The sequence below is a fragment of the Bos indicus genome, chromosome 1, assembly GCF_029378745.1.
Source record: "Bos indicus isolate NIAB-ARS_2022 breed Sahiwal x Tharparkar chromosome 1, NIAB-ARS_B.indTharparkar_mat_pri_1.0, whole genome shotgun sequence".
NCBI lineage: Eukaryota > Metazoa > Chordata > Mammalia > Artiodactyla > Bovidae > Bos > Bos indicus.
This window is the reverse complement of record NC_091760.1, coordinates 54,170,045-54,182,901: the sequence shown is the minus strand read 5'-3', so window position 1 is coordinate 54,182,901 and position 12,857 is coordinate 54,170,045. Positions and strand designations below refer to the sequence as shown.

At 35.8% G+C, this 12,857-nt stretch overlaps 1 protein-coding gene across 16 annotated transcripts in view; it reads right to left on the bottom strand.

Moving 5' to 3' along the window:
* The window catches only part of DZIP3 (DAZ interacting zinc finger protein 3), a 129,878-nt gene that overhangs the window by 50,595 nt on the left and 66,426 nt on the right, over positions 1-12,857 (bottom strand). For 14 of the 16 annotated variants that reach the window (XM_070787405.1, XM_070787416.1, XM_070787403.1 and 11 more), the window contains 5 exons: positions 12,199-12,275; positions 9,974-10,591; positions 8,094-8,126; positions 6,911-7,080; positions 6,012-6,056 (listed from right to left, as the gene is read on the bottom strand). In XM_070787405.1, coding sequence (XP_070643506.1) covers positions 6,012-6,056; positions 6,911-7,080; positions 8,094-8,126; positions 9,974-10,591; positions 12,199-12,275 — 943 coding nt within the window. The remainder of the gene's footprint in view (positions 1-6,011; positions 6,057-6,910; positions 7,081-8,093; positions 8,127-9,973; positions 10,592-12,198; positions 12,276-12,857) is intronic. The other 2 variants (XM_070787471.1, XM_070787477.1) reach the window with 2 other exon arrangements.

The following is a 12,857-nucleotide window of genomic DNA, read 5'->3' as shown; positions in this document are numbered from 1 at the left end:
GAGGAATCAACCTACCTGACTTCAGGCTCTACTACAAAGCCACAGTTATCAAGACAGTATGGTACTGGCACAAAGACAGAAATATAGATCAATGGAACAAAATAGAAAGCGCAGAGATGAATCCACTCATATATGGACACCTTATCTTTGACAAAGGAGGCAAGAATATACAATGGATTAAAGACAATCTCTTTAACAAGTGGTGCTGGGAAAACTGGTCAACCACTTGTAAAAGAATGAAACTAGAACACTTTCTAACACCATACACAAAAATAAACTCAAAATGGATTAAAGATCTAAACATAAGACCAGAAACTGTAAAACTCCTAGAGGAGAACATAGGCAAAACACTCTCTGACATACATCACAGCAGGATCCTCTATGACCCACCTCCCAGAATATCGGAAATAAAAGCAAAAATAAACAAATGGGACCTAATTAACCTTAAAAGCTTCTGCACATCAAAGGAAATTATTAGCAAGGTGAAAAGACAGCCTTCAGAATGGGAGAAAATAATAGCAAATGAAGCAACTGACAAACAACTAATCTCAAAAATATACAAGCAACTCCTACAGCTCAACTCCAGAAAAATAAATGACCCAATCAAAAAATGGGCCAAAGAACTAAATAGACATTTCTCCAAAGAAGACATACAGATGGCTAACAAACACATGAAAAGATGCTCAACATCACTCATTATCAGAGAAATGCAAATCAAGACCACTATGAGGTACCATTTCACACCAGTCAGAATGGCTGCAATCCAAAAGTCTACAAATAATAAATGTTGGAGAGGGTGTGGAGGAAAGGGAACCCTCTTACACTGTTGGTGGGAATGCAAACTAGTACAGCCACTATGGAGAACAGTGTGGAGATTCCTTAAAAAACTGGAAATGGAACTGCCTTACGATCCAGCAATCCCACTGCTGGGCATACACACTGAGGAAACCAGAAGGGAAAGAGACACGTGTACCCCAATGTTCATCGCAGCACTGTTTATAATAGCCAGGACATGGAAACATCCTAGATGTCCATCAGCAGATGAATGGATAAGAAAGCAGTGGTACATATACACAATGGAGTATTACTCAGCCATTAAAAAGAATACATTTGAATGAGTTCTAATGAGGTGGATGAAACTGGAGCCTATTATACAGAGTGAAGTAAGCCAGAAGGAAAAACACCAATACAGTATACTAACGCATATATATGGAATTTAGAAAGATGATAACAATAACCCTGTGTACGAGACAGCAAAAGTGATGCTGATGTATGGAACAGTCTTATGGACTCTGTGGGAGAGGGAGAGGGTGGGAAGATTTGGGAGAATGGCATTGAAACATGTAAAATATCATGTATGAAACGAGATGCCAGTCCAGGTTCAATGCACGATACTGGATGCTTGGGGCTGGTGCACTGGGACAACCCAGAGGGATGGTATGGGGAGGGAGGAGGGAGGAGGGTTCAGGATGAGGAGCACATGTATACCTGTGATGGATTCATTTTGATATTTGGCAAAACTAATACAATTATGTAAAGTTTAAAAATAAAATTAAATTTAAAAAAAAATCCATAAATAGTTGCTGACTTTATAAGAAATTTTTAATATTACTAGTGTATAAATTTTGAAGTAGTGATTACATTATTTCTGCTTGTGTTTATTCCGTTTAATTTCAATTTGACACAGGAGTGGGCTTTCCATTTAGCTAAAATTGACAATCTGAGTATTATCATATTTTAATCCTTTGGAAGTAAGGAAGATATACACTGTAACTCTTGGAGTTTGGATCAGTGGTCTGATAGCTGTAGATATATTTGATCAGTCTTACACTGTATTAGACCTGGAACTTACCAATGTTTTGGCAAAAATAAAAAACATCAGCTAAACCAATTTACAAGGCTGTGTTTTACTAGATAAGAACTGTCTAAATGCAAGGAAAAAATATTTACACTCATGTGTTTTAAAAACATAATTTAATTTTTAAAATTTAATTTTAAGATAACTTTCAATAATTATGAAAATGATACTGATATTTTACTGATCCAATTAGAATAAAAATCTTTATCTTTTTCTTGACTTTAATAAGTATTTTGTAAATTTACCTTCATTGTGTAAAATTTCATTTATGACTAAAGTTTGTGTATATACATAATGTAAATTCATGTATAATAAGATGAATTTGCAGTTGGGCAAATACTTTCACTCTGTTTATAATTTAATCTAGACTTTATGTTTCAAGCCAGAAATAATAAAAAAATCATCTTGAGTCCAAATCCACTGAAATGTACAAGAGTGAACCAAACTGTAAAGTATGGACTCTGGGTAATTATGATCTATGGATGCAGGCCCATCAGCTGTAACAAATGTAACACTATGCAAGGGGATGTTGGTTGTGAAGAGGCTACATGCATGTTTGGAGTAAGAAAGTATATGGGAGATCTCTGTAACTTTCAATTTTGCTCTGAATCAAAAAATTGCTCTAAAATTATTAATCCAGTCTTGATTAAAAAAATTAAGCCAATAAAAAAATACTCTTGACTTTCTCTTGTAATTTTTTAAGCTATTAAGAGACTTCTTGCTAAAACTGCTACAGACTGTAACTTGCTCATTTTACAACTCTCAAACAACAGGAAGAGGCATAAAAGAAGCTTCTTGGGTTTGTACCATTTTAGTACATTATTGCATTGTTGGCAGAGTCTTAGATACAGAGGGGAAAATCAAGATTTCTTAGGATTTGAAAAATGCTTCTGAACTTATCTGTAGAAATATGAAAAGAAGCTGTTTTTAAAACAGAGTAGGTATTTTTAAAATGAAAGTGATATGCAGAAATTAATGAAATTTCAAAGTGATTAATTCAATTTATTTATTTATATATTTAAATGTATATATTATGATTTAGAGAAGTAAAATAGGGTATATTATAAATTTAAATCATTTTCAGAATCTAACATATATAGACTTCTCTATAATCATATATTCAATAAGCTATGAACATTTATAAGTCATTTGTGCTACTTGTCTACTTGAACTAGTTTTAAGTTCTATTAACAGTAGAACCAGGTAGATTCCCTATCTCTTCCTCTTTTGTTTAGTTTGGTGGGCATTTATCCTGTTCCTTTATCTGCTGGGTATTCCTCTGTCCCTTCATCTTGTTTAAATTGCTGAGTTTGGGGTGTCCTTTCTGTATTCTGGCAGTTTGTGGAGTTCTCTTTATTGTGGCTTTTCCTCGCTGTGTGTGGGTTTGTACAGGTGGCTTGTCAAGGTTTCCTGGTTAGGGAAGCTTGTGTCGGTGTTCTGATGGGTGGAGCTGTATTTCTTCTCTCTGAAGTGCAATGAAATGTCCAGTAATGAGTTATGAGATGTCTATGGTATTGGGGTGACTTTGGGCAGCTTGTATTTTGAAGCTCAGGGCTGTGTTCCTCTGTTGCTGGAGAATTTGCTTGGTATGTCTTGTCCTGGAACTCGTTGGCCCTTGTGTGGTGCTTGGTTTCAGTGTCGGTATGGAGGCGTTTGATGTCAAATAATGTTCCTTGGAGTCAAGAGTTCCCTGGAGTCAGGGTTTGGACTTAAGCCTCCTGCTTCCAGTTATCGGTCTTATTTTTACAGAAGTTTCAAAACTTCTCCTTCTATACGCACCATTGATAAAACATCTACATTAAAGATGAAACGTTTCTCTACTGTGAGGGTCACTCAGAGAGGTTCACAGCGTTACATGGAGAAGAGAAGTGGGAGGAGGGAGTTAGAGGTGACCCCAATGAGATGAGATGGAATCAATAGTGGAGGGAGTGGGGTAGCAGTAGTCACTTCCTTATGTGCACTCCACAACTGGACCACTCAGAGATGTTCACGGAGTTATACAGAGAAGAGAAGAAGGAGGAAGGAGACAGAGGTGGCCAGAAGGATAAAAGGGGGGAATGAAAAGGAGGGAGACAGATCCAGCCAGTAATCAGTTCCCTAAGTGTTCTCCACCATCTGGAACACACAGAAATTCACAGAGTTGGGTAGAGTAGAGAGGGGTTAGGGAGGAGATACAGGCGACCTGGTGGAGAAAAAGGAGAATCCAAAGGGAGAGAAAGCAGTCAAGCCAGTAATCTCGCTCCCTAGTGAAAAATGGGTCCTGAAGATTGGGTTCTTAAAGGTAAAAAATTGGTAACAAATACATAAAAGCAAAAATTAAAAATCTAGAGTAGAGTTTGGAATTTCAAAAATACAATGTTAAAGAAAAGAAGAAGGAAAAGAAAGAGAGAAAAAACGAACAAAGAAAAACAAACAAGGTCGCGAAAATTATAAAGAAAATATAGGTACAAAATCGATAACTAATACCAAAAAGCAAAAATTAAAAATCTAGAGTAGAGTTTGGAATTTCAAAAATACAATGTTAAACAAAAAGGAAGAAGAAGCATAAAGAGAGAAAACAAACAAACAAACAAAAACAAACAATGTCACAAAAATCATAAAGAAAATACAGGTACAAAATTGATATCAAATACCAAAAAGCATAAATTAAAAATCTAAAGTAGAGTTTGGAATTTCAGATATACAATGACCCACCTCCCAGAATATTGGAAATAAAAGCAAAAATAAACAACTGGGACCTAATTAACCTTAAAAGCTTCTGCACATCAAAGGAAACTATTAGCAAGGTGAAAAGACAGCCTTCAGAATGGGAGAAAATAGCAAATGAAGCAACCGACAAACAACTAATCTCAAAAATATACAAGCAACTCCTACAGCTCAACTCCAGAAAAATAAATGACCCAATCAAAAAATGGGCCAAAGAACTAAATAGACATTTCTCCAAAGAAGACATACAGATGGCTAACACATGAAAAGATGCTCAACATCACTCATTATCAGAGAAATGCAAATCAAAACCACTATGAGGTACCATTTCACACCAGTCAGAATGGCTGCGATCCAAAAGTCTACAAATAATAAATGTTGGAGAGGGTGTGGAGAAAAGGGAACCCTCTTACACTGTTGGTGGGAATGCAAACTAGTACAGCCACTATGGAGAACAGTGTGGAGATTCCTTAAAAAACTGGAAATAGAACTGCCTTATGATCCAGCAATCCCACTGCTGGGCATACACACTGAGGAAACCAGAAGGGAAAGAGACACGTGTACCCCAATGTTCATCACAGCACTGTTTATAATAGCCAGGACATGGAAGCAACCTAGATGTCCATCAGCAGATGAATGGATAAGAAAGCAGTGGTACATATACACAATGGAGTATTACTCAGCCATTAAAAAGAATACATTTGAATCAATTCTAATGAGGTGGATGAAACTGGAGCCTATTATACAGAGTGAAGTAAGCCAGAAGGAAAAACACCAATACAGTATACTAACGCATATATATGGAATTTAGAAAGATGGTAACAATAACCCTGTGTACGAGACAGCAAAAGAGACACTGATGTATAGAACAGTCTTATGGACTCTGTGGGAGAGGGAGAGGGTGGGAAGATTTGGGAGAATGGCATGGAAACATGTAAAATATCATGTATGAAATGAGATGCCAGTCCAGGTTCGATGCACGATACTGGATGCTTGGGGCTGGTGCACTGGGACGACCCAGAGGGATGGTATGGGGAGGGAGGAGGGAGGAGGGTTCAGGATGGGGAACACATGTATACCTGTGGTGGATTCATTTTGATATTTGGCAAAACTAATACAATTATGTAAAGTTTAAAAATAAAATTAATTAAAAAAAAAAAAAACAGTAGAACCAGGCTTCCCTGGTGACTCAGTGGTAAAGAATCTGCCTGTCAATGTAGGAGATGCGAGTTTGATCCCTGGGTTGGGAAGATCCCCTAGAGAAGGAAATGGCAACCCATTCCAGTATTATTGCCTGGGAAATCCCATGGACAGAGGAGCCTGGTAGGCTACAGTCCATGGGGTCAGCAAAAGAGTCAGGTACAACTTAGCAACTAAACAACAGTAAAACCATGTATTAAACCTAACTGTTCATAATCAGACATTCCTCCATTTTAATGCCACTTACCTTTTTATTCTTGGTCTTTTTCTTTTTCTTTGGTTTACTCTTAACCTGATAGGTAAGAAATACATCTATTTAATATGCAATTCAAACTGTACAATGGATTATTTTGCAAAATGTATTTCCTCTAACCACTTGGAATTTTATCTTCTAAAATAGATCATAGTTTCCTCTAGATTCTATGGAACATTAGTTTCATTTTAATTTCAATCTCAGTTTTCTGCTTGAGAAATCACTGATGTATAAAGGAACAATATATAACATTGATGAGTAGGCCACTGAAAAGAGCTCAGAGGTCTTCACTTGCACATGTGCATGTATGACTAACAAAGGTGTGTGTGTGTGTGTGTGTGTGTGTGTGTGTGTGTGTGCATGCATGTAAGACTAACAAAGGAAGAAGGCACCTTAAAAAATCAACATATTCTGGTCCATAAGATGAAAAACTAAGCCTAAAAAGAATTTAGTGACCACATATTAACTGCTACCACTTATCTGTAAAGAAATAAATCCTGGATGATTTTAATTCTACCTCTGTGTAAATAGTATTGAAATATCCCTGTTTTCTCTTCCTTTCTCTCTCCTTCTATTCCCTACTATGCTTTCTTCTACTTTCTGCTAACCTTCCATATTCACTCCACCATTTAGGATGAATAAACATGTTCGGAAATCTAGCACAGTGCCTGGCACATAATAAGTGTCCAATAAATGCTGTCAAAAATACATGATTAAGGCAGGGAAGATTGTAGAAGAAAGTACTGGGAAAAGAACTATTCCAATTCAAGCTCTGCATAAACAATATGATAATATAAAGTAAGACTATCTAGGATTCTTTAAGAACAGAACATGTAACAAACTAAAAGCCTTGATTAAGTTCTTCTAATTCAAATATTAATGAGAGCTTATACTTCCTGGAGATCTTTAATAGATTCTGTTGAAGATTCACTGAGTATCGATGCCCCATCTTTATTCATTTCTGCTAACTGTATTTCAGGGATTGATTTCACATTTATATTGTACTCCATAAGAGGTGGACTTAGTTCTTCTTCTTCATTTGGTAACTCTTCTACTTCAATACCTAAATATTAAAACCAAAACATTCAAAATCTGTATGCACATAATTTTATCTTTATCACTATTTTAAATATATTTACTCCCCCCATAACACCATCCCAGAAATAAAAATAGAAGACATCTTACTCTGTTCAAGTACTAAATGAAAATAAAATGTCTATTTATCAATGACCAAATAATAATAGGTACATATACTAGCCTGAAACCAATCAGTATGAACACAATGGTAAGATATTTTACTTTTATCTTAAGAAGACTATAGATATTAGATAATCTAGAACTTAAGTCAACCCTAAATATTAGCTTTTGAGTATCCTGACACTGACACTGTTAACACTGCAACTAGTATTATTTTAGGGCATAAATTTGAAACATAAAGAAAAGAAGGAAAAGTTCGATTTATTTTTTTCCATTTTTTCCTTCTTTTTCATAAACAAAGGTTGTTAAAGGGTATCAGCCCCCTATTATGTAACTTCTTCTTTGACACCATGCTCCTTGATTGTGCTCCTTCCTTTGACTCATCACAACTGGTTCAAACAAAAGGCATGGTATTCCTTTCTTAAGTATAATTTTAGTTGCAGAATTTGAATTACATTTAAAAAAACCAACAGTACATAAATGAAAATCAAATAACTAGCAACTCATTACCTGGCAAAAAGTATATAGCTTAACAATGGATAGTTAACCAAATAAAAGCTACATAAGCTAACGAGTAGCATATATGATCAGGCAGAGCAAGCAAGCAAGCATTTTTGCCTGTTGAACTGTCCTTTGTGTCAGAAGTTAAAATACTCTGTTAGGGTAAACTTCAGGGCACATATACTAAGAGGAAGGCAGGGTAAAAAGGCTCATACTAGATTCAGTTGATCAGTAGTGATTTGATCATATAATTTTCCAAACTTATAGTAAACACAGTTTATCATACAGTTTATTTGGGCCAAGTAAAAATCTACAGGTGCCCCTTAGCTACACAGGGTTGAAAGGTCACTTAGGTATTTGGTTTCTAAACATACTTACGTTGACTGCCTGTTATTGACTGTAGAGCAATTCCTATGATACATAAAGAAAAATTTTAGATGTATTATTGAAAATGCAACCAACAAATATCAGACTGAGAATAAGAAAAACCATAAAGTTTTTTTATATTGCACCAATAAATATAATTAAAAATAACCTTCACTCATGAATCCAGTTTAAACAAAGTATAATTTTTAGATTAAAACATAAATTTTATGTTATAAAGCTTATCTAATCCATGATTAGAGAAAGGAAAGTTAAAAAATATAGTTCATAATAATGTCTAGAACACCAGTACTTTAAACCAAGAAGCAAATTCTTACAATTGACAGTCTAAGGTCATGAAGTAATAATAGGTAATTATGAAGCAAATCTCCGTTTTAAGTTTGAGCCTTTTTTTAAGCAAAATTCTGATAAGCAGCCCCTCTCCTTACCCATTAATATTTATTAAGCACCTATGATATATGAGGCTGTATTAGGCTCTAGAGTTTTAAAGGTGAAGAAAAAAGATAACCTTTATAGAGAGTTAGTGGGGACAATGGATATTAATCAGATACACAAAAGAAAACTACAACTGTAGTAACTACTAGGGAAGAATGATAAGATTCTAGGAAAGCCTCTATTAAAGAGACTTGACCAGTAAGCTCTACAGACTTCCAGAGTGAGAACTGAAATGCCTTGAATCTATCACTCAAAGCTCTTTCCCAAATATTACCTTTATTTTCTTAAGTTATTGTTATTTAAAATCTTAACAGAATAAATGCAAAAAAGAAAGCCTCTAATTTATAAGTTAATTTACAAGTCAAGGGTTTTTGCCTGACTTTCTTGTATCATCAAACTCAGCATTCTCTTCTTTCATGTTCAAAAACAGCTTTTAAAGGTTAAGCAGGAAAACACAATGGTATCCCAGAGCCTTAGCTAAAGGACTGGGATGGGGTCTAGCAATTATTTCTGAAGAAAATCTGGACCAGGTCAACAATTACTAGACTTGCAAAGCTGTATGTTTAAATAGCATCAGTGTAATCATCAGTTGCTCACCAGGTAGTATGACTAATAACTTGGGACCAGGAAAATGCAGCCAGAATAGCACAGTGAGGGTTTCAGTGATGCTGACATACGTTCACCTTCACCTTCCAAGACAGCTGAGAAGCTATCCTGGAATGTGGAAAGGTGGTCTAAAGTCTTTCCCATAACAGACAGTGTCTGAGCATGGCCACTGTTGACTTTAGACACCTTGCATAAATGTTATCTGATTTTTAAGATTACCTATGAACAATGGAGAGCTAAACTTCTAAACTAAAAGTCACAGTTCTGATAGAAAGGTGAAACATGCACTCATGGTATTTACAAGAGCATTCTTGAAACACGCAGTACCTGTATTTCACGGTTTTAGGCATCCTTAATTTTGTAGAAGTGATAAAACTCCTCTACTTAAAAATCTTCAACAATTCCTTTATGAAAACACAAACTCCTCAGCGTGGCAAGAGAAATCCTCTTGAATTTATTCTATGAACTCTCCCCTATGTTAAACTCTGTATTGCCAAACTTTTTGTTCCTTGAATTATATTTCTATGTTTCTATACCTTTGTTCTTGTTTCCTTCTGAAATGTCCTTCTCCATCTTCTTCACTTGGCTAACTTTTACATTTAAGAATTCCTAAGATATTATATTCTCCAGAAAGCCTTTTTGGATTCTCTTAGACTATAATTTCCCATGGTATTTTGAAAACATCTCTAGTACTGTAATTACTACTAATGTCTTGATGAGTCTATTCTCTCAAGAATGTGAGCTCACTGAATCTCCTGGCCTTAGCAGTGTGTCTGACACATAGCAGACACTCACTGAAGGTTTACTAGCTTAGGTAAATAACTATTTTGTACCTTGTTGATAGCAGGATAACATCCTCTGGATGATTTCTGGTACTGGTATGCCTAGATAGATGGACAGTTGATGGTAATCAAGGGAGATATTCTCAATGGGATTCTCCTTCACTTTGTCAATATCTTCTTTTTTCATCCCAAGGCGCAGAAGAATATCTGAAACTTTTTTCCAAATTGAACTGAATTGTGACTCAGTGAGACCATTCATCAAAATCTCACTAAGGAGGATATCTCTGTATTTGCACAGCCTCAAGATGTCTGCAGACTTAGAGAGATCAGAAGGTGGTGGTTCCATATTCCAGCCTTTTTTGGGTGCAGGGAACACATTCAAATGTTTTATGAGAGCTAATAGAAGGTATAAGTCAAACTGTTTGGACTGTGGTAGCTCCTTGTTTGGGGGATAGAGCAGATGCCATGCTCCACCCAAAGGGTGATTGGTCCAAAGATGGTTGTAGTAGGGTTCCAGTACATTCTTGTGTATAAGAAGCTCTTTTCTCAAAAGAGGGGGTGGCAGAGCCTCATCAAATATTTGCCGAACAATGTCAGTACCAGAAACAATAATTATATGAAGCAGATGATAGAAATAATTATAATCAAGTTTGAAGATAGGCATTTCATCTGAAAATGAATTTTGAGAAGTCAAAAGATTCCACATTAATGTTCTTTTTCTATGTGGTTTCAGGTATTACATCCTAAGTTCATGTAGGACAGGCACTATTCCAAAAGAATAAAGTATATACTACAGAGCTTTGCCACAGCCAGTGCTCAATAAGCATGCTGCTATCTGTCTAGCTGTCAAAAAGTCAAAACAAAAACAGTATGTTCCAAGCAAAAGAAATCACAAAAACTCATCACCACAGAAGCCTTTCAACCGTTCAGTGTTTTGTTCAAATAAATGATCTGTGGCCACCAAATGGCATAAAAGTATTAGGCCTTTGAATATTTTGAAGACTGTCAAGAATGGTAATTGCCGGTGTTTAATTATACTTTATTTAGGCAATTACGTTTTACCTTAATCAGCATTGTCCACTATCCAGTGAGAGTGGAAATGCTGCTTGTCTGACATAGGAATTGAATTTGAAACTTTATCTAATTTTAACGAGTTTAAATTTAAATAGCCACATATGGCTAGTGGCTACCTTATTAGAAAATGCAGAACTATATTAAGAAACGTAAAATGATTTAATGCCTTGCTCCTCAAAGTATAGTCCATTGACCAGCAACAGCAACTTCCACATGGGAGCTGGCTAGAAATATAGAATCTCAGGTCTTAACCCAGAGTTACTGAATTGGCACCTACAGCACCTATAATTTAACAAAATCACAGATAGTTCAAACATATATTAAAGTTTGAGACACACCAATCTAATGAATCTCTTACTCTTATCTTCCCAAAAAATAAACTAATGACTAAGTAGGTGTTTCATCAATGAAATGGAATGAGGCATGAGACTGAACTATTTGATATTTGATATTTTGAACTATTTGAACTATTTGATATTTTTTCTGGTTTAGTAGCACCTCCAAACGAGAAAGCAGACTGAGATGAATTAGAAAGTAATAAGAATTTGGTATATGACAGTATATTTTAAACTAATATTTATCATTATCCTTAATGAATGTGTGTTTCAAAAGATTTTTAAAGTAATATACTCTTGCTTGATATACTTGACATAAACTGTGGAGGCAAGCATGGTTACAAAGCAAATGACTCAAGGAGGAGCTTTCTCTGGGCTGCCAAATAAGCAGCTGGCTAGAATCAGGGACATCCCCAAACAAGAAGGAATGCCACCAGACTACACTTCCCTGGGGCCAGGAGACCTTAAGGTCTCCAAATGCTGAGCAGCTGGCATTTGTTAGCACACTCCTGAAGAGGTGGCACCATTTGGACTTTGAGCCCAAAATGTTCATTCTTTCCATTTCACCCTTTAACAGGGAATGCAGCAAAGAAGGAGAGGTTGGTAAGAAGATCAGATGAAGCTCAATCTCTATAGCCACAGTTATGCACTACCTCTCTGTAGAGGCAAGGTAATGTGATACCCGTACACCTGATATTTCTGTCAGTGAATTCCAGCCTAGACCAAGTGATGCTTGTTAGTATAAACCCAAGCCCATGAACGGCAAACATAAATAAACATATGGTTGTTAATGGCATGATACTTTACATAGAAAGTCAAATTTTTTAACACAGTTTTTAATAGCAGACATATGAAAGTAAAATATACCTTTTGTACCAAGTTTTAAACTGATCTTCGGTCTTATATCAGTATCAGTTATTTTCAGATGCATCAACTTTTTATAGCTGCAATTGGAAAAAAATAAGTTAAAAAAGTCAGTGAAGATTTTTGATATCAGCATGGCTAAGTCAGTGAGCACTTTCTTCTTCTACTCCTGGAAATAATTTAAAAGCAAAGGAGAAAACTGAATGAACAAATAAAAACACCAACAATAACAACCCTACAAGGCCATTTTCACTGGAATTCAGAGGCAAGTAGAATTGTTAGATTTCATACAAAAAGAATCACATGACTAACTTGTTTGCAAGAAGACTGTATGGTAGCAAAAAAATAGAAGTCTTTGCATTATAAAAAGTCAGCAAACCTGGAACTCCTCCCATATCCTCTTCCACCACAGAATCTTCTTACCAATAACTATTCTTAAAAAATTCATTTAATTAATTACTGCATGCATGCTCAGTCGCTCAGTCGTGTCTGACTCTTTGCAACCCTTTGGCCTGTAGCCCACCAGGCTGCTCTGTCCATGAGATTTTTCAGGCAGGAATATTGGAATGGGTTGCCATTTCCTCCTCGATGAGATCTTCCCTAACTAGGGATCAAACTTGTGTCTGCATTTCCTGCATCACTGGCAGATTCTCTACCATTGA